The sequence below is a fragment of the Scyliorhinus canicula genome, chromosome 20 (genome assembly GCF_902713615.1).
Source record: "Scyliorhinus canicula chromosome 20, sScyCan1.1, whole genome shotgun sequence".
Classification (NCBI taxonomy): Eukaryota; Metazoa; Chordata; class Chondrichthyes; order Carcharhiniformes; family Scyliorhinidae; genus Scyliorhinus; species Scyliorhinus canicula.
Genome location: NC_052165.1, coordinates 86,732,213 through 86,753,524, shown reverse-complemented (window position 1 = coordinate 86,753,524; position 21,312 = coordinate 86,732,213). Strand labels below are relative to the sequence as shown.

Sequence of the window (21,312 nt, the reverse complement as noted above, 5' to 3'; positions counted from 1 at the left end):
CCTTCTTGTTAACCGGGCAGAGGCAAATTTTAACAGGCATTTCAGTCTCAAACAGTATTTAGCTACATTAATTTTCAAAGAAGGAAATTTGGTTAATTTCTTCCTGACAATCTTAATTCTTAAAACACACACATACCAGGTGGATTCTCAATCATATTCGTCATTTTAAGGGCTCAGTGTTGGTTAAATGGGTGTTGGGTATTGGCAGGGTAATCCCAGTCAGTACAGTAATCACACAATGAGCAGGACTGGTTGAGTGCGAACAATCTGAACCCTAGAATGTAAGAGGAATCAGTACCCATTATAGATAGACTGAGATTATACATCCTATCAAATATTTAAAATACAACACTTTGTTATGACTACTGAATTACATTCTTTTCAATATTAAGGAAGAATTGGGTAAGAAATTTCATTCCAACAGCTTTAATTATTAATTAAATTCACACCTACCACACGTCTCCACCATCTCCTTTTAAATGTCTTAGTTTAAAGGGCTGGTAAAATCGCGGAAGTGGCTTTTCGTTTCCTGCCTGATATTTCATGCACAATTTAACTTGCTGAGCTAGCAAAAACACATGACCAACTTTCTGTTTTGTTTCCAATTCAATTCCTCAATGATTCTCCATCCCTCCCATGACACTTACACAGGTTGACTTCTACCTGTAGATCCTCCAGCCCTTGATCTCGACGAGGTTAAGATTGAGAAATAATTAAAGCATCAATTTCATTCAAAAGGATATATGTCCTTTCATGTAAATTCTTAATATAAAGGATTTGTATAAACATTTCCATTTAGATTATTTTATGCAGACAAATCTTAGAATTATCAAAAAAAATGAACGTACATTTGAACATAGGAATTAGGAGCAGAAGTAGGCATTTCAGCCTGTCGAACCTGCTCCACCCTTTAATCAGATCATGGCTGATCTCTTCCTGTTCTCAAATCCAGCTCCCGACCTGTTCCCCATAACCCTTTAACCCATTTGTTAAAAAAGTAAATTTAGAGTACCCAATTATTTTGTTTTCCAATTAAGGAGCAATTTAGTGTGGCCAATCCACCTACCCTCCACATCTTTGGGTTGTGGGGGTGAAACCCACACAGACACTGGAAGAATGTGCAAACTCCGCACAGACAGTGACCCGAGGCCAGGATCGAACCTGGGTCCTCAGCGCTGTAGGCAGTAGTGCTAACCACTGAGCCACCGTGCCACCCCTTTAACCCATTTTTTAATCAGAACTATATCTATCTCCTTCTTCAAACCATCCAATGATTCCGATTCCACCGCACTATGGGGCAGCGAGTTCCACAAATTCACCACCCTCTGTGAGAAGTAGTGCCTCCTCATCTCAATCTTAAATCTATCGCCTCTCAACCTATATCTGTGACCTCATGTTCTAGATTGCCCCACAAGGAGGAATATTTGATATATATTTACTTTATCAATCCCATTTAATATTTTATACATCTCGATCACATCCCTTCTCATCCTTCTAAACTCCAATGAGTAAAAGTCCAAACGGTTTAATCTCTCCTTGTACGTCAACCCTTTCATCCCCGGAATCAATCTGGTGAAATTCTTCTGAACTGCCTCCAATGCCACCACATACTTTCTCAAATAAGGAGACCAAAACTGGACATAATACTCCAGATGTGGTCTCATCAACACCCGATACAACTGCAACTGCAACAACACTTCTCTACTTTTATATTCCATTGCTGACAGGAAACCTAGTGGCTGCATGTTCTCGTCCTGAGTCTTACATTTTTTCATGATTCTGCAAGACACTTATAGATCATAGATCATAGAATTTACAGTGCAGAAGGAGGCCATTCGGCCCATCGAGTCTGCACCGGCTCTTGGAAAGAGCACCCTACCCAAGGTCAACACCTCCCCCTATCCCAATAACCCAGTAACCCCACCCAACACTAAGGGCAATTTTGGACACTAAGGGCAATTTATCATGGCCAATCCACCTAACCTGCACATCTTTGGACTGTGGGAGAAAACCGGAGCACCCGGAGGAAACCCATGCACACACGGGGAGGATGTACAGACTCCGCACAGACAGTGACCCAAGCCGGAACTCCCATGTGAACCATGTGGAAACAACCACTGATCACCTCGCGAGACACGTAAAGTACAAGCTCTCCAGGAAGGGGGCAGGGGCTAACCGCAGGGTCATTGTCTGTGCGGAGTCTGCATGTTCTCCCCGTGTCAGCGTGGGTTTCCTCCGGGTGCTCCGGTTTCCTCCCACAGTCCAAAGCCGTGCAGGTTAAGTGGATTGGCTATGATAAATTGCCTTAGTGACTAAAAAGGTGAGGAGGGGTTATTAGGTTATGGGGATAGGGTGGAAGTGAGGGCTTAAGTGGGTCGGTGCAGACGCGATGGGCCAAATGGCCTCCTTCTGCACTGTATGTTCTATGTTCTATTTATACCCTGTTGTATCCCCTGACAGTCCTCGACACTGTGAGCAACTCCGCCAATCTTCGTGTCATCCACAAACTTATTAATCAGACCATCCAGATTTTCCTCCAGATCATTTATATATTCTACAAACAACAGAGGTCCCAGCGATCACTGATCCCTGCGAACACCCCTAGCTACAGATCTCCATTCTGAAAACATCCTTCCACCGCTACTCTCTGTCTTCTGTATCCAAGCCAGTTCTGTGTCCATCTAACCAGCCCACCCCAAATCCCATGCGATTTTAGTTTTTGTACCAGTCTGCCATATGGGACCTTGCTAAGGTCCTTACTAAGGTCCATATAAACTACATCCACAACCCTTCCCTCGTCAATTTTCTTTGTCGGTTCTTCAAAACACTAAATCAAGTTGGTGAGAAGTGATCTCCCCGTACAAAACCATGCTCTCTGTCACTAACTATCCATTTACCTCCAAATGCGCATATATCCTGTCCCTCAGTATCTTTTCCAAAAGCTTCCCACCACTGATGTCAGGCTCACCGGCCTATAATTTGCTGGATTATCCCTGCTTCCTTTCTTAAACAAGGGAATAACGTTGGCTATTCTCCAGTCCTCTGGAACCTCATCTGTGGTCGCAGAGGCTGTGAAGATACCTGTTAAGGCCCCATCTATTTCTCCACTTGCCTCCCGCAGTAACCTGGGATGGATGCCATCCGGGGGCACTTAATACTGTACTTAATACAATTGAGGACACTCAACACTTCCTCATAGAACAGTACAGCACAGTACAGGCTCTTCATCCCACGATGTTGTGATGACATTTATCCTAATCTAAGATCAACCTAACCTACACTCCTTCAATTTACTGCTATCCATGTCCCTGTCCAATGTGCCATGTGCTTAAATGTCCCTAATTGACCCCTTGTATATGCATATCGGTGTACATATACAAGGGGTCAATGTAAATACAATCCAACTAAGCAATCACTAGAGGGAGCACGGGAGATGTATGATTACAGACAGATAGGAAGTCAGAGTCACTCTTCACAGGAATGGCAGCTGGTGATCAGGACACAGACAGGCAGCTAAGGTGTAACATAGTGTAAGCGCTGGAGAGAGAACTAGCTCATACAAATAAAGCATCTACTTCAACTTTAAACATACGAGCTTTATTCAGACACAAGGAATAACACATGGTACCAGGAGACTTCAGAACGCTTACTAGAAGATTACACAAGATGCAGACAAACAAAGATTGAAATGACAAGAAAACTCGCACCGGACATTCGACATGGGGAGACTCCGCTGATTCAATAAAACTTGTTGGAACTCTACCACAGCTGAAAAGAACCGGTAATTTAAATCATAGATAGAAAAGTTTTAAACAAATGTCGAATGTCCGGTGCAAGTTTTCTTGTCATTTCAATCTTTGTTTGTCTGCATCCAGATGGGGCGGCGGGGGAGGGGGGGGGGGGGGTGGACCCTTGGAGATTTTTGGAACCGGGGGGTAGGGATTCTCCTTTTTCTCCCATGTTCATAAGGCGTACTCCCGGATTGACTTTTTCGTGCTTAGCAGGGCGTTGATCCCGAGAGTGGTGGGGGTGGAGTATTCGGCGATAGCTATCTCTGATCATGCCCCACATTCGGTAGACTTGGAGCTGGGTGAGGGGAAGGATCAGCGACCGAAGTGGAGGTTGGATGTGGGGCTGCTGGCAGAAGAGGAAGTGTGTGAACGGATCCGTAGGGGTTTAGAGAGGTATTTGGAAACTAATAATAACGGGGAGGTACAGGTTGTGATGGTTTGGGAAGCGCTAAAGGCAGAAGTCAGAGGGGAGTTGATATCCGTCCAGGCGCACAGGGAGAGGAGGGAGAGGGTCGAGAGGGAGAGACTGGTGGCAGAGATTGTCAGGGTGGATAGGAGTTATATAGACAACCCGGAGGAGGGGCTTTTGAGGAAGCGGCGCAGTCTCCAGGCGGAATTTGATGTTTTGACCATCCGTAAGGCGGAGGCGCAGTGGAGGAGGGCACAGGGGGCGGCATACAAACATGGGGAGAAGGCGAGTCGGATGTTGGCCCACCAGCTCCGGAAGCGGGAGGCGGCTAGGGAAATTGGGGGAGCCACGGATGTAGATGGGAACCTAGTGCGGGGTGGAAAAGACATCAACGGGGTGTTCAGATCCTTCTACGAGGGGCAGTTCCCCCCGGGGAAGCAGGTGGGGTGGGTCGCTTTTTGGATAAGCTGAAGTTCCCAAGAGTAGGGGACGAGCGGGTGGAGGGTTTGGGGGCCCCAATTAAGCTGGAGGAGCTGGTGGCGGCATTGGGCAGCATGCAGACAGGGAAAGCGCCGGGGCCGGATGGGTTCCCGGTGGAATTTTACAAGAAATTTATAGATCTTCTGGGCCCGCTGCTGGTGAGAACCCTGAATGAGGCTAAGGAGGGGGGAACTCTGCCCCCGACGATGTCCAGGGCGATTATTTCTTTGCTCCTGAAGCGGGACAAGGACCCCTTTCAGTTTGGTTCCTATCAGCCGATCTCGCTCCTCAACGTAGATGTCAAGTTGTTGGCAAAGGTGCTGTCCAGGAGGGTGGAGGATGTAGCCCCGACGGTGATTCATGAGGATCAACGGGGTTTGTAAAGGGGAGACAATTGAACGCCAACGTGCGGAGGCTCCTGAATGTCATGATGATGGCACCGGTGGCTGGGGAGTCAGAAATAGTGGCATCTATGGATGCGGAGAAAGCTTTTGATAGGGTGGAGTGGAGTTACCTGTGGGAGGTGTTGCGGAGGTTTGGATTTGGCGAAGGGTTCATCAGCTGGGTGAGGCTACTGTACAGCTCCCCGGTGGCGAATGTAGTGACGAACGGGAGGCGGTCGGAGGACTTTCGGCTCTCCAGAGGGACAAGGCAGGGGTGCCCCCTGTCTCCCCTGCTTTTCGCGTTAGCAATTGAGCCCCTGGCTATGGCACTGAGGGACTCGAAGAGTTGGAGGGGGATTGTGCGGGGGGAGGGGGGGGGGGGGGGGGGGGGGAGGAACACCGGCTGTCACTATATGCGGATGATCTGCTGTTGTATGTCACGGACCCGGTTGAGGGGCTGAAGATACTCGAGGAGTTTGGGGACTTTTCGGGATATAAGCTCAATGTGGGGAAGAGTGAGTTGTTTGTCCTGCATCTGGGGGGTCGGGAGAAAGAGATAGGGAAACTCCCATTGAAGAGGGCTGAGGAGAGTTTCAGGTATCTGGGGGTCCACGTGGCTAGGACCTGGGGGCTATGCATAGGCTCAATTTTTCGAGGCTGGTGGGGCAGATGGAGGAGGAGTTCAGGAGGTGGGATGCGCTGCTGCTCTCGCTGGTGGGCAGGGTCCAGTCGGTTAAAATGACGGTGCTCCCGAGCTTTTTGTTCCTTTTCCAGTGCCTTCCCATGCTGATCCCGAAGGCTTTCTTCAGAAGGGTCAACAAGTTGATTTTGGGGTTTGTGTGGGTGGGGAAGGCCCCGAGAGTAAGGAGGGTATTTTTGGAGCGAAGAAGGGAGGTCGGGGGCCTGGCGCTGCCCAACCTATGTGGATATTATTGGGCAGCGAACGTGGCGATGATTCGTAGGTGGGTGACGGAAGGGGAGGGTGATGCATGGAAAACAGTGGAGGCGGCGTCCTGTGCAGGCACATGTCTGGAGGCTTTGGTGACGGCCCCACTCCCGCTCCCCCCCCCGCAAAGTACTCTTCGAGTCCGGTGGTGGTTGTGTCCCTTAAAATTTGGGGACGGTGGAGGCGGCATAGGGGGGAAGTGAAGGCCTCGGTTTGGGCCCCGATACGAGGCAATCACCGTTTTGCGCCACGGAGAATGGATGGGGGATTTGGGAGCTGGCACAGGGCGGGCATCAGACAGTTTGGGGACCTCTTCCTGGACGGAAAGTTCGCGACTCTGGACGAGCTGGTGGGGAAGTGGAACCTCCCCCCTGGGAATGCCTTTAGGTACTTGCAGGTCAGGGACTTTGTTAAGAGGCAGGTGGCGGAGTTCCCGCGGCTGCCGCCGAGTGGGTGCAGGATAGGGTGCTTTCGGGGACGTGGGTGGGGGAAGGGAAGATCTCGGCTATCTACCAGCTGATGCAGGAGGAAGAGGAGGCCTCAGTAGATGAGCTCAAAGTGAAATGGGAGGAAGAGCTAGGGGAAGAGATTGAGGATGGGATGTGGTCTGACGCCCTGGAAAAGGTGAATTCTTCCTCCTCTTGCGCGCGGCTCAGCCTAATCTAGCTGAAGGTGCTGCACAGGGCTCATATGACGGGGGCTAGGATGAGCCGGTTTTTCGGAGGGGAGGACACGTGTGGAAGGTGCTTGGGTGGCCCAGCAAACCACACCCATATGTTTTGGGCATGTCCGGCCCTGGAGGGGTTTTGGAAGGGGGTGGCGGGGATTTTGTCAGAAGTGGTTGGGTCCAGAGTCAGGCCGGGCTGGGGGCTCGCGATCTTTGGAGTAGCTTCGGAGCCGGGAGTGCAGGAGGCGAGAGAGGCCGGCATTCTGGCCTTTGCCCGGCGTAGGATTCTGTTGCAGTGAAGAGATGCGCGGCCCCCTAGTCCGGAGACCTGGGTCAATGACATGGCCGGGTTCATTAAGTTGGAGAGGACGAAATCTGCCCTGAGGGGGTCGGTACGGGAGTTCTTTCGGCGGTGGCAGCCCTTTCCCGATTTCCTGGCGAAGGGGTAGAGAGAGATCAGTCTCTGCAGCAACCTGGGGGGGGGGGGGGTAGGGAGGGGTGGGTTTGGGGACGGTTGGGAGGTTCGATTTTGCAGTGGTGGGTTCCTTCTGTTCTTTTTTTTTCTGTGCTTTTTATGTATAACCATTTGCTATTTGTTACTATTTATTGGGGGGGGTGAATTCTGCTCTAGCTTCGGTGTGGAAGCACGATATGTATGTTTTAATTTGCGGGAAAAATTTGTTATTGTTATTAGAAAACTTGAATAAAAATTATTTTAAAAAAAAGATCAGCCATGATCTCATTGAATGGCAGAGCAGGCTCAAGGGGCCAGATGGCCTACTCCTGCTCCTAGTTCTTATGTTCTTATGTTATGTTCTTATGTTCTTATGATCAAGACCACAAAGGTCTATCCACCGTATCTGAGCAACCAGAAGCAGACTATGAAAGTCTACCAAGCTCACCTGAACAACAAGAAGACAATGCAAGTCTGTATGTGAGACAAGTCTCACTGTATGTGAGACAAGTGACAATGTGATCACAATCGACATACAAGATGTGCAAGATCACAGCGAGACTGACAGATCTCAGCTCATCTGTATAGAAGCACTCAACAATCAGAGTGCAGCTACTCATGAGTCGAGTGAGACCACTTCAATTGAAACCTCATCTACTCTAAACTACCCACAAGAATATGAAATCTTGAAGATTTTGACTCCAAAAGAGGAGCACCAAGGAACCAAAGATGATTCAAATGAACCAGAAATGACTCCAGGAGGAGCACCAAGAAAGCAAAGAAGAGGAATCAAATCCACCACAAATGACTGATGTCACCAAGATCAATGCAACATCAGATCATTCTCACAATCCTCAAGAAGAAACGCTCAATCTAACATCAGATACCACAAAGGACACTGACACCAATAACTTTAAGTATGACTCAAATGATCCACACGGAACAGTCATTGAGCGCAGCATGAGCAGCAAAAACCACAAGAAGCACAGCAGAAACAAGAACAACAACAGCAACAACAAAACCAACAAGAATGTACAACAAGAATTACAACAAAAACTACAAGAACAACAACAAAAACAACAAGAAGCATAACAAAGACAACAACAGCAACAACAAGCACAACAAAAACAACAAGAACAACAGCAAAAACTACACAAACAGACACACCAAGCACGACAAAAACAACAACATGAACGACAACGGAACAACAAAGACAGAAACAACAACAATGAAACGACCGGTACAACTATGCACATGAAGGACAATGCAACAGCGCACTCCAAAACAATGACAGGAGTACAAACACACCATGGCATGACAATTATAGAATTATAGAATTTACAGTGCAGGAGGCCATTCGGCCCATCGAGTCCGCACCGGCTCTTGGAAAGAGCACCCTACCCAAGGTCAACACCTCCACCCTATCCCCATAACCCAGTAACCCCACCCAACACTAAGGGCAATTTTTGGACACTAAGGGCAATTTATCATGGCCATGGCATGCACATCTTTGGACTGTGGGAGGAAATCGGAGCACCCGGAGGAAACCCACGCACACACGGGGAGGATGTGCAGACTCCGCACAGACAGTGACCCAAGCAGGAATCGAACCTGGGACCCTGGAGCTGTGCAGCGATTGTGCTATCCACAATGCCACCATGCTGCTAATCTCACAAATTCACATTTGCTCCAGAACAAACAAGCACACCAGCTTTCAAGGCAGGCGGCTAACTAAATCTACACCACAAGCACAGAAAAAAGTCCACGTTAGTCAACATCAGTGGTACGACCATTAGAACACCTCGTGATGACTTGTTGGTTACTTAAAAACAACAAAACTGACAACATTCACAAAGACATTACAATATCAACATCACCACATCAACAACAGAAAAAACAAAACTCAACTGCATAAATTCATAAAGTTGGACTCATAAATTTTTAAAATTAAGATTGGACTCATAAATATTAATTGTCTTTGTATAATAACCAATATCATCACTACTTGTACAGATATACATATCATAATTAATCTCACTGTTTCGTACAATTTTCTTTGACACTGTACAGAAAATATGTAAAAGAAAAAAGGGGGATGTAGTGATCTAGATATCTCTGTATATATACAAGGGATCAATGTAAATGCAATACAACTAAGCAATCACTAAAGGGAGCACGGGAGATGTATAAATACAGACAGACAGGAAGTTAGAGTCACTTTATACAGGAACGACAGCTGGTGAACAGGATGCAGACAGGCAGCTCAGGTGTAACATAGTATAAGCGCTGGAGAGAGAACAAACTCATACAAATAAAATATCTACTTCAACTGTAAGACTACAAGCTTTATTCAGACACAAGGAATAACACAATCTAAATTTATAAAGAAGAAAAAAAAAGCCATCAGACTCCATAATGAGTTGATGGCTGGTCAGACAAAGGGAGTTTCAGAGGACAATGGGTCTTGATTGAACCACCATCGATAAACAGGAGTATCCTGTATTTCCCATTAACCAGTGTAGTCTGGTGAGGGCAATGACCAGTGGCGGGTGTCTACATATGACTCAATCTAAGCTTCCCAGTATAAGAAAGCAGCATTGAACAGACCTTGAGCGAGAACCTGGGAGTTGCCCAGGCACAACCATCGCAAGAAGGGCCCTGGGTTTTGAACCCAGAGAAGACATCAACATCGAGTGATCAAAGCCTGCCAGCCTCCTTTACTAAGTGTGGGTAAAACCCAAAGCTCAGCTGTGAGTCTGAGTCAAATTTTCTTGAATAATAGAATTGTGAATAAAATTGCATGAGACTGTGAACCTGTTTTGTCCTTTGTTCATCTCACAAATAAGGGCACCTTAGTAAAACTTTTGAGTAAGTAAACTGGTCGAACACATCAGAGATTTTAAAGGTACAACACACAAACGCATCAACAACCGACAGACAGTGGCAGCCGTATGTGCCATCTACAAGATGCACTGCAAGATGTAACACACCAAGGTTCCATGGACAGCACCTTGTAGCTATCTGGGATGGCCACTTCCAGAATACAAAATGGGTGATCACAATGACTGTAGGGAAATATGGACAATGTTAGGAAAGCAAGCAGGCACAGACCCCGTATGCGTATTGAGAAGGCAACTCCAAGACGAGACTGAAACTGCAGGTCAATTAACATATTGATGGCCCATTTCCGGGAACAAAGGAAAGACACTCAAGCAACCGATCTAGCTCCAGACACCCCGGCGCCAGTTCCCCAAGCCAAAAATGTAAACAAAGCAAGGCCAAGGGCCACCTAGGACACGCCCAGCAATCAGGGCACCCACCCCTTTATTGGTCAAGATCAATACAAGTGATCAAGATATGGCCCAATTAAGCGAAGCCAAGTTCAAGGCCCGTCCAAAAGTGCACTAAGCCCCTTTGGGGCTGTTTAGCTCACAGGGCTAATCGCTGGCTTTTAAAGCAGACCAAGCAGGCCAGCAGCACGGTTCGATTCCCGTACCAGCCTCCCCGAACAGGCGCCGGAATGTGGCGACTAGGGGCTTTTCACAGTAACTTCATTTGAAGCCTACTCGTGACAATAAGCGATTTTCATTTTTCATTTGGGAATAAGAAGAAGGCCCCAAGAGAGAATCGCATTCTTGGACTCGGCTCTCAAAGCGGAGAGACCCGTCCACCAGCTGCACCAGAAGCAAGTAAGTCCAAGGTCAACGCTCGCTCCCAGATGGACGACCTTAGCTGTTCTCCTGTACCCCTTCAAACCCAACCACCTCAGATCCGAACAACGGCTATTGTTCCTCTGACTGAGTGAGCACCCGAAGTTAAGTATAGGCGTTAGCGTTAGAGATAGTTCAGTTTGTAAAATTTTGTGCATGAGTAGATATTACTGTGTGTGTAAATAAATAGTATTGACTTTGAACTAACTAACTGGTGTATTGGCTCTTTGATCAGTATTCGGGTTTGAACCTTGCGGCGGTATCGAAATATACCTGGCAACTCTAAAGCAAACATAATTAGGATTAAGGAAGGCGACCATATTGACTGCCATATTTATAACCAAATAAATAAGCAACATTTACTGGCGACTCCGCTGGGACTCGACCTAGAAGTGGCCTAGTCACTCCGAGAGAACCCAAACTTGAATTAGAATCCAATTGGTAAAGAAAAACCACAAGTGTGAAACCAATACTGATCAAACCATCAAAATGTGTTAAGTGTGTTATTTGCATGCGTACTAACAGGGATATAAGGTAAAACTGAGTGATTTTGTTGCGTAAAACTGTCGGGAGTTTTGTAGGCCAGAAATTAGCGTAAGCCGTACCCGTGTTTCCATCGCCACTTTATCACCCCCTGTTCCAAATTCAGTAGACCCCAGAGATAGCAAGAAAATTGGCAATGAAGGCAATGTACAGAGATTGGCTGATGAACCCCCAAGAATTCGAGGTCGCAGCGACAGTGTCCCGTATGGGAAGAGGAAATCAGAAAGTACCTCAAAGGGAAAGGATGGCCCCTTTGGAGCAAATTCTGCGCTAATAATGAAACAGGTCCCGGAAGTATAGGGCATAATTGGTGGGGGAACCTGATAGAGATTCATAAGAAGAGCTTAGGGAAAGCTCGCAACCCGATGGCAATCGTGTCCTGTTTGGCACAATTGCAAGGCGCTGAGGAGGTGTTAGGACACTCCGTACAGAGATTGAGTAGAGAGACAAGAATATTGAAGGAGATGTGAGTGAATATGAGAGAGAGAACAGGGAACTGAGAGAGCAGTTAGCGGCGAGGGACAAAGAGTTGGCTGATGCTAAGCGGGCACACCAATCTTGTCTCGCCCATTTGAGCAGTTTTCAGTCCCAATACGACAAAGCTGACCAAGACACGCAACGTGTGGTCTTGGTAAGACAGGAAACAGAACAACAAGTTGAGCAGTTACAAAAACAGTGGAATGATTTAAAAGCAGCCCTATGAGCACTCCACACTTCCACGACAAAACAAAGGCAGAATTCGGTGGATTACGCAAAGTGCCGGAAGCAAATTGCAGAACTGCAATCTGCTTTCTGTTCAAAATGGGTTCCAAAGCACAATTGGACCCCAATTAGATCAAGAAAACGGCCCCGATTGGCAGGAGTTAAATGAGACTGCCCACAGATATGTACATGGCACATGTACACAGGAAAAACCTCAAAAACAAAATGCACCCCAACCCTTGACTGCACAGGCAGAACACACTCCTATGAACCCTGTAACCACACAGCGCAGGGCCACAACAGACGGAGACCCAGATTTCCTGTACACGACCCCATTAACCGTCACTCAATTAAGGGACACGTGTGAGAAGATTACACCGTTCCTTCCCACATCGGTCCCCCACCAGTTCTTTGCAAGAGTAAAACAGCAGGCGACCATGTGCGGCCAGGATGAAAAAGAGCAAGTGAAGCTCAGTTTTAAGCCTCGGCCCTTCAGTCGTGGCAGCCCTTCCCGGCCCACAAAATGTAGGAGGAGGCACACTCCAAGAAATGCACACAGCGATCCTGGACGCGATCAGCTATAACAAAGGACAACCCGTAGATGGCCTAAACAAGTGTAGGCAAAAGAAGAGCACCCCACAGCGTTTGCTGGACGCTTGTGGATACATTTTACTGCGGTTTTCAGAGAGTTAGCCTGCGCCCATTTGTCCCCAGATAATATGGCCAAATGGACTTGCATCCTTGTCTCTCATGCGACAGAGGCAGGACAGAGAGTTTGCGCAAATTACGACTCCTTAGACAAGGCCCACAATGACAAATGGGTTTTGAAAAGATTATCCCGCGCTTGGGAGCAGTCCATCCAAGGTAAATCAGCGTATGGTAACGCAGAGGAAGAGCAGGCAGAGATGCATCCAGTTAGGACCAGAACCCCGCATTGGTAAATGAGGGAAGAAATAGCCCACAGCAGCCTAAATCCCAGGAATGCTACAATTGTGGGCATTACGCAGAAGAATGTCAAGCCCCCCTGAAACAACAACAGAATCAGCCCACCAATGCCCACTGAACCAGCAACGACACTAACAGCCCTCACCCCCCACCTAGGGAACCATACCCAAGGGAACAATGCACCAGAGAGGCTGCTCCACCTTATGTGCCCCAGGAGTCATATTACAACTTGGGCAGCCAGGACACTTCACCCGAGATTGCAGGAGACCCCCACCACCAGCTAGACTCGCCCACAGATATGAAAAAGAACACCACCCACAGCAGCTACAAGGTCCCAGCTGCCCCATGCAAACTGTGAGCGCTTACCCGCCACTTTTCATGGCAGGGACAGCTCAGCAATGCCACTTCATTTTTGTTTCTCTCCTCCTTCTTCTCTTCTACAGTCACACTACACTGACTCCATATGCTAGTTACACCCCAAGCCAAATGTGATTTACGGTATCCTTCTTTCAGATGGAACCTGCACGATTTTGTTATGTTAGTTGGTTGTTTTTAAATGTTTGTTACTGTCAATGTTGAATGTTGTTTGTTCACTTAATGTTTTCATGGCCCCACGCCACCACTCCTTTATCGCCCACTGGCAGTTAAAGGAACAATTTTGTACGTAGACAAACGTTCATCACTGCTCTTCTGCTTCGAAGGCAGGAGATAGCATAAATGCAACCCCTACGACGACCACACTCTTACAGTTCTCGTCCGGTCACTCAGGCAGTGGAGTAACAGCTCTGGTCCCCGCCCTGCCTGAGGACCCCATGGTCAGCCACGCTCGGGTAGAGCACACACGGCACTGGTCACCGTCCTACCCGGGGATTCCACCCATTCTTACCCGCCGCGCCCCTAACGCACCCCATTTTGGCACTTTTAGTTCAAAACTCTTCTGTTTGTTTATGGCGACCCTTAGGTTGCTTCCAAATACTATTTACATCCTCGAACACTGGGATGGTAGATCGCACGGGCTACGAGACAGCTCGCACTGTGTCAGTTTTTTCTCGGATGTCTTGTCCCAAAGATTTGGTTTAAAAAAAAATGAGGGAGTCACAGATGGTGATCAATTATAACATGTCATTGGCAATAAAGGACAGACAGACATACGAGATCTTAAATTAGATAATAACAGAAATTATGCTTGTGTCCATAGAACCACAGAAGCCTCAAGAGGAAGAAAGAAAGAAGAAAAGATGAAGACAACCATCATGCTCTACAGTTGGATCTTAGCGTGATCCCTCCAGTTGCGTGCGGACACTACCCCCCGACCCCTACCACACAGGCCGTGAATGTTTTCCACCCCTGCCATTCACTGTACCACGAGATAGTAACCGATACACCAACCTGGTGTGGCAAGTTCATAACTTGGTATTCCCTGTCCTACGTTGTGGAATCACTATTAGTATTTGTGATACTCTGCAGTGTTGTTCAGACCCTAAGACTCAGGAAATGGTGGAGGAAAGCCTCCCGCACTCCGATACACACATTCAGATCCCCTATTTTCAGACTTCAACAAACCCCCCAACTCCTTTAAGTGAATTAAAGTGCATCCGTTTTTTTGTGTGTTTTTGTTCGTTCTAATAAAAGAAATGTAAAACTCTGTGCTTACCTGCCAAGCCAGAGAAACCTGTGTTGCTGCTATTGTACAGTTCAAAATGTTGTAAATTCTTTGATTCATTGAGAATAGCTTAGTTAAGGACAGTTAGAGGTTCCAGTTTTTTTTATTTTCTAATGCATGCCTGAATGTCATAGCGCCCCGTAGAATTTTATAATGATGTATGTACATAAAGTAATTAAGGTCAAAGTTCTAATTCATAGGACAGAGTAGTGTAGGGCCTGAAGAACGAAGAAGATGCAGTAATTTGATCTTTCACGCTTCGCGTTGAGGATCACAAGGAGGGAGTATAGCCACTTGGGATGGCTACTTCCAGAATACAAAATGGGTGATCGCAATGACTGTAGGGAAATATAGACAATATTTGGAAAGCAAGCAGGCACAGAGCACATATGCGTATTGAGAAGGCAACTCCCAGACGAGACTGAAACTGTAGGTCAACTAACATATTGATGGCCCATCTCCAGGAACAAAGGAAAGCCACTCAAGCAACCGATACAGCTCCAGACACCCCGGCGCCAGTTCATATTTATAATCAAATAAATATAGCAACAGCCTTGCAAACCGACGACCTCTACCATCTAGGACAAGAGCAGAAGGTACATGGGAAGCCCATCACCTGGGGGTTTCCCTCCAGGTCACTCACCACCCTGACTTGGAAATATATCACTGTTCCTTCACTGTCAATGGGGCAACATCCTGGACCTCCCTCCCTAACAGCACATTGGGTGTACCTACAATGTAGCCACTGTAGCCACCTAAAATGGACACTGAACCAAACAAAATGGAGAATCGCTAAGACTGTAGGGAAAAACAGTTTAGCCAAGGCAAACAGCCTGCAAACACTCATTAGCATTTTGCAAGCAGCAAAACCAGTTTCTGGCCAGGTGGAAGATCTCCAACCAAAGGTGATAATGGCAGAACGTTCTACATACTAATGAGGCAGTCCAGATCTAGGCACACACAATGGCAACATTTGGGTTTGAATAAGATACTTTAAGTGGATGTCCAGACAGAGCGGCACCAGAAGTATCCACTATAGAAACCGCCCCCACCATCGAGAAAGACCCTTACATTGGAGGAATTCAAAAGATATCGATTGGAAGCGATCCAATCGATACCTAAAGGTAAAGCCCGCCCAGGAAGAGGGAAGGACATTGGGGACCCCTATAAATATAGACCCCCACACATGGTCCTGTCTGTTGTTTCGTGCTCCGGCTTTGACCAAGACCTCCAACGTGTATCCTGACTCCAGCCGTTGAGCACCAGCCGCCGAACCGTAAGTGCCAATACGACGCTCGCTACGCGAACCAAGCCCGCTAGACCCCCAGTGACCAGCACGCTTTCTGAAGGTTGCAGCCCAAGACCGGGACGAAGGCCTCGCTCCCTGACCTTGCCTGTTCCTGTGTAGTTAAGTATTCTGTTTGCTTAGTTTAGTCATAGCTTAGTCCCTTAGTGTGTGCATGCGTATTTATTATAATTGTATAATAAATATTGATCGTTTGGAACTTACTAATCGGTGTATCGTTTTATTACTTTGAACCTGACCTTGAGATATATGTGAGTTGTCTATATGGCAACTGGCGACTCCTGAGCTGAAGATACATAGACAGAGCCTAGTGGTGTTAAGCACACGGCCTTTAACACAGGCAAGTTAATACACCCCAATAAACGCGTTTTACACCCATAGCAAAACGTGCAACAACAAGGACTGCAGGGGTTCAAGAAGGCAACTCACCATCACCTTCTAAAGGGCAACTAGGGATGGGCAATAAATGCTGGCCTAACCATCAATGCCCACATCCTGTAAAAATTATTTCTTTTAAAAATGCACCATATGTATTCTGTTGTTTAGCTGCTGTAACATTGACTTTCTGAAGCATAGCTTTTCACACATATTTTTGCTAGCACAAGATACTTTATTGTATCAACAAATGTGGCCGTTGTTCGTAAGGCCAGCATTTGCCCATCCTTCAACTGAGTAGAAATTATAGAACATAGAACATAGAACAGTACAGCACAGAACAGGCCCTTCGGCCCTCAATGTTGTGCCGAGCCATGATCACCCTACTCAAACCCACGTATCCACCCTATACCCGTAACCCAACAACCCCCCCCTTAACCTTACTTTTATTAGGACACTACGGGCAATTTAGCATGGCCAATCCACCTAACCCGCACATCTTTGGACTGTGGGAGGAAACCGGAGCACCCGGAGGAAACCCACGCACACAGGGGGAGGACGTGCAGACTCTACACAGACAGTGACCCAGCCGGGAATCGAACCTGGGACCCTGGAGCTGTGAAGCATTTATGCTAACCACCATGCTACCCTGCTGCCCCCGTCATTGCTGTGAGTCTGGAGTCACATTTAGGCCAGTTTTGTGAACCAGATTAGTGAACCAGATTGTTTTTTACGACAATCGACAATGGTTAATGGTCATCATTAGACTTTTAATTTCAAGTTTGAATTCAAATTTCACCATTTGCTGTGGTGGGATTTGAACCCAGAGTTTCTGTATTACTGGTCCACTGACAAAAGTACAGCCCCATCCCTCTGCAATGGGTCAAGAGATCTCTTTCTATGCCATAAACTTTCTGTGATTGAGGTACAACATGTTTATCTTGAAGGTCCAACTGCAGTGACACAACCGTGATCACTTCCTCCTCCTCATTTGGAGCTGCTGCTGCTGAATCCTGACAACGGGCAGGATTCTCTGATCCTGAGGCTAGGTGCTGGTGCCGTCGTAAGGCGATGGCGTCAACAGGCCCCCAGGATCAGTGATCCTGCGCCCGACAGGGGGCCAGCATGGCACTGGAGTGACTCACGCAGCTCCAGCTGCCGATACTGGCATCAAACGGGCACCGCGGGTCTGCGCATGCGTGCTGCGGCCGGCACAAATTCACGCATGCACGTTGCGACCGGCGTGAACTCGCACTTGCGCGCCAGTTGCCTTCTCTGTACCGGCCCTGACGCAACTTGGGGTAGAGCTACAGGGGCCTGGAGTGGAGTAAAAGAGGCCCCCACCAGAAGCCGGCCTGCCGATCGGTAGGCCCCGATCACGGGCCAGGCCACAGTGGAGGCCCCCCAGGATCGGACCCCTTCCCCCCCCCCACGAAGCAGGATGTACGCCGAGGTTCCGCTGGGTAGGACCACACGTGAACAGCGCCGGCGTGACTCGGCCCATCCTGCGCGGAGAATCGCCTGGGGGGTGCGTAGAGCGGCCCACGACTGCCGCCGCGCGTCTGCGACGGCGCCAATGCCACCAATTCACCGGAGTGTCGGCGGACCGCCGTCGGAGCAGCTTTGCACGATTCAGGCTCCCCCCTCCCGCCCACTATCCCGATATTTGTTGGGCTATTACAGTCAATGCAGCCAAACCACCAGGCAAAGCTCAAACAAAATACCTAATTCCTGAAGATAGGTGCAATCTCTCTAAATAACACAGCTCCTGCCAGGACAGAAAGAAAGCTTGAAAGTCTCCCAGTTTCACAAGGGGTTCGGATTTCATGCAGGAATCCAGTGGAGATATTTTAATGCTGCTGGCCTTTAGCAATGTAGTAGCAGACACCGTGTTAAAATACTTTGTGTCCACAAACTAGGTGATGGGGGGGGGCAGTAGTGGGTGAGACAGGGGCAGTGGGTGAGAAGTAGTGAGCGGGAGGACAGTGGGTGCAAGGCAGTGGATGAGCGGTCAGGCAGATGATGAGGGAAGCGAAATTGGCTGAGTGGGAGGGCAGTGGGTGAGGGAGAGGGGAGTGGCTGAGTGGGAGGGCAGTGGGTGAGGGAGAGGGGAGTGGATGAGGGAGAGGGGAGTGGATGAGTGGGAGGGCAGTAGGTGAGGGAGACGGGAGTGGCTGAGTGGGAGGGCAGTGGGTGAGGGAGAGGGGAGTGGCTGAGTGGGAGGGCAGTGGGTGAGGGAGAGGGGAGTGGCTGAGTGGGAGGGCAGTGTGTGAGGGCGAGGGGTGAGGGAGAGGGGAGTGGATGAGTGGGAGGGCAGTAGGTGAGGGAGAGGGGAGTGGCTGAATGGGAGGGCAGTGGGTGAGGGAGAGGGGAGTGGCTAAGTGGGAGGGCAGTGTGTGAGGGAGAGGGGAGTGGGTGAGGGAGAGGGGAGTGGATGAGTGGGAGGGCAGTGGGTGAGGGAGAGGGGAGTGGCTGAGTGGGAGGGCAGTGGGTGAGGGAGAGGGGAGTGGCTGAGTGGGAGGGCAGTGTGTGAGGGAGAGGGGTGAGGGAGAGGGGAGTGGATGAGGGAGAGGGGAGTGGATGAGTGGGAGGGCAGTGGGTGAGGGAGAGGGGAGTGGCTGAGTGGGAGGGCAGTGGGTGAGGGAGAGGGGAGTGGCTAAGTGGGAGGGCAGTGTGTGAGGGAGAGGGGAGTGGCTGAGGGAGAGGGGAGTGGATGAGGGAGAGGGGAGTGGATGAGTGGGAGGAGCAATAGACAATGAGCTGGAGGGCATCTTGGCAAATACATGAATAGGATGGGAATAGATGGATACAAACCCTGGACGTGCAGAAGATTTTAGTTTAGACGGGCATGGGCGGCACAGGCTTGGAGGGCTGAAGGGCCTGTTCCTGTGCTGTACTTTTCTTTGCTTTTTGTAGACAAGGGGCATTGTGAAGGACAGTGGGTGCGAGACAGTGAGTGAGTAGGAGGGTCAGTGGGTGCGAGGCAGTGGATGGGTGGGAGGGGTTGTGGATGAGAGGCGGTGGGTGAGAGGCGATAGGTGAGTGGGTTGGGCGCTTGGTGAGTGGGAGGGCAGTACGCAAGGGACACGGATGAGAGGGAGGGGCAGTGGATGAGAGTCAGTGTTTGAGGATGAGGGGCAGTAGGGGAGGAGCTGTGGGTGAGGGACGGGGAGAGGCAGTGGGAGGGGTAGTGAGTGAAGGGCAGTAGGTGAGTGGGAGGAGCACTGGGGAGTGGCAGTGGGGAAGGGGCAGTGGGGAAGGGGGAGGACAGTGGGAGGGGCAGTGGGGTAGGGGCAGTAGATGAGGAGGAAAGGCAATGGGTGCGTTAGTGGGCGATTGGCAGTGGGTGAGGGGCAGTGGGAGAGGGGGAGGGCAGTGGCTATGGGGCAGTGGGGGAAGGGGGAGGGCAGAGGTTGAGTGTCAGATGGGGGTAGGGACAGCTGATGTGTGGCCGTTGGTGAGGGGTGCAGCAGGCGAGTGACAGTTGGTGAGGGGGGCAGCAGGCGAGTGGCGGTTGGTGAGGGGGCAGCAGGCGAGTGGCAGTTGGTGATGGGGCAGCAGGCGAGTGGCAGTTGGTGAGGGGGGCAGCAGGCGAGTGGCGGTTGGTGAGGGGGCAGTAGGCGAGTGGCAGTTGGTGATGGGGCAGCAGGCGAGTGGCAGTTGGTGAGGGGGGCAGCAGGCGAGTGGCAGTTGGTGAGGGGGCAGCAGGCGAGTGGCAGTTGGTGAGGGGGCAGCAGGCGAGTGGCAGTTGGTGATGGGGCAGCAGGCAAGTGGCAGTTGGTGAGGGGGGCAGCAGGCGAGTGGCAGTTGGTGAGGGGGGCAGCAGGCGAGTGGCAGTTGGTGAGGGGGCAGCAGGCGAGTGGCAGTTGGTGAGGGGACAGCAGGCGAGTGGCAGTTGGTGAGGGGGGCAGCAGGCGAGTGGCAGTTGGTGAGGGGGCAGCAGGCGAGTGGCAGTTGGTGAGGGGGCAGCAGGCAAGTGACAGTTAGTGAAGGGGAGGGGCTGTTGGTGAGGGGGAGTAGCTCAGTTGCAGTCGAGAAGGCAGTGGATGAGGGGGAGGGGCAGTGGATGAGAGGCAGTTGGTGAGAGCGAGGGGCAGGTGGTGAGTTCCAGTTGGTGAGGGTAAGAGTCAGTTGGTGAGAGGGAGGAGCAGGGGTGGTTGGTGAGGTGGAGGGGCAGTTGGTGAGGAGCACGGAAGTGGTGGTTGATGAGGAGGAAGGGCAGAAGGGGAGGGCCAGAGGAGGGGACCTGGCAGTTGGTGAGGGGCAGGTGAGGAGATTGCTGAGGGGGAGATGGGGATAGACAGATGGGGAGGGGAGGGAAGTGGTGGTGAGGGGCAGGGGAGAGGAGGTTAGTGACGTGAAGGGGCAGTTGGGGAGGGGGAGAGACAGTTGGTGAGGGGCGGTGAAGTGACGGTTGGTCAGGGGGAGGGGAGAGACGGTTGGTGAGGGTGGGTGAAGTGACGGTTGGTGAGGGGGAGGGGCGGGGGAAGTGACGGTTGGTGAGGGGGATGGGCGGTGAAGTGACGGTTGGTGAGGGGGAGGGGCGGTGAAGTGACGGTCGGTGAGGAGCGGAGAAGTGACGGTGGTCAGGGGGAAGGGCGGGGGAGAGACGGTTAGTGAGGGGGAGGGGCGGGGAAGTGACGGTTGGCGAGGGGGAGACACGGTTGGTGAGGGGGAGGGGCGGCGAAGTGACGGTTGTTGAGAGGGAGAGACGGTTGGAGAGTGGCAGTTGGTAAGGGGGCGGGGAACAGGGGAATGGGGGCGGGGAACAGGGGAATGGGGGCGGAGCAGTCGGCGGGAGGCCGCCCGTAATTGGTGGGAGTTCATCATGTGATGAGGATGCTGCGGAGGGCAAGGTGATTGGTCAGCGCGAATCAGGTGGGAAATATTGTCGAATGTCGCTTTGATGGTGCGAAAAATAGACCGCGGGGGAGAGAG

The 21,312-nt window shown here is 50.0% G+C and overlaps 1 protein-coding gene across 4 annotated transcripts in view; it reads right to left on the bottom strand.

The window, feature by feature from the left end:
* Positions 1-19,589, bottom strand: part of LOC119955119 — a 192,947-nt gene extending 173,358 nt beyond the window's left edge. The window contains exons 1-2 of one of the 4 annotated variants that reach the window (XM_038781009.1): positions 19,189-19,589; positions 137-274 (exon numbers count right to left, since the gene is read on the bottom strand). In XM_038781009.1, the coding sequence (XP_038636937.1) occupies positions 137-164 (28 nt within the window). In that variant the 5' untranslated portion in view covers positions 165-274; positions 19,189-19,589. Of the gene's footprint in view, positions 1-136; positions 275-453; positions 509-18,098; positions 18,464-19,188 lie in introns of those variants that run through there. The other 3 variants (XM_038781010.1, XM_038781008.1, XM_038781011.1) reach the window with 3 other exon arrangements.
* Between the last annotated feature and the right edge of the window lie 1,723 nt (positions 19,590-21,312).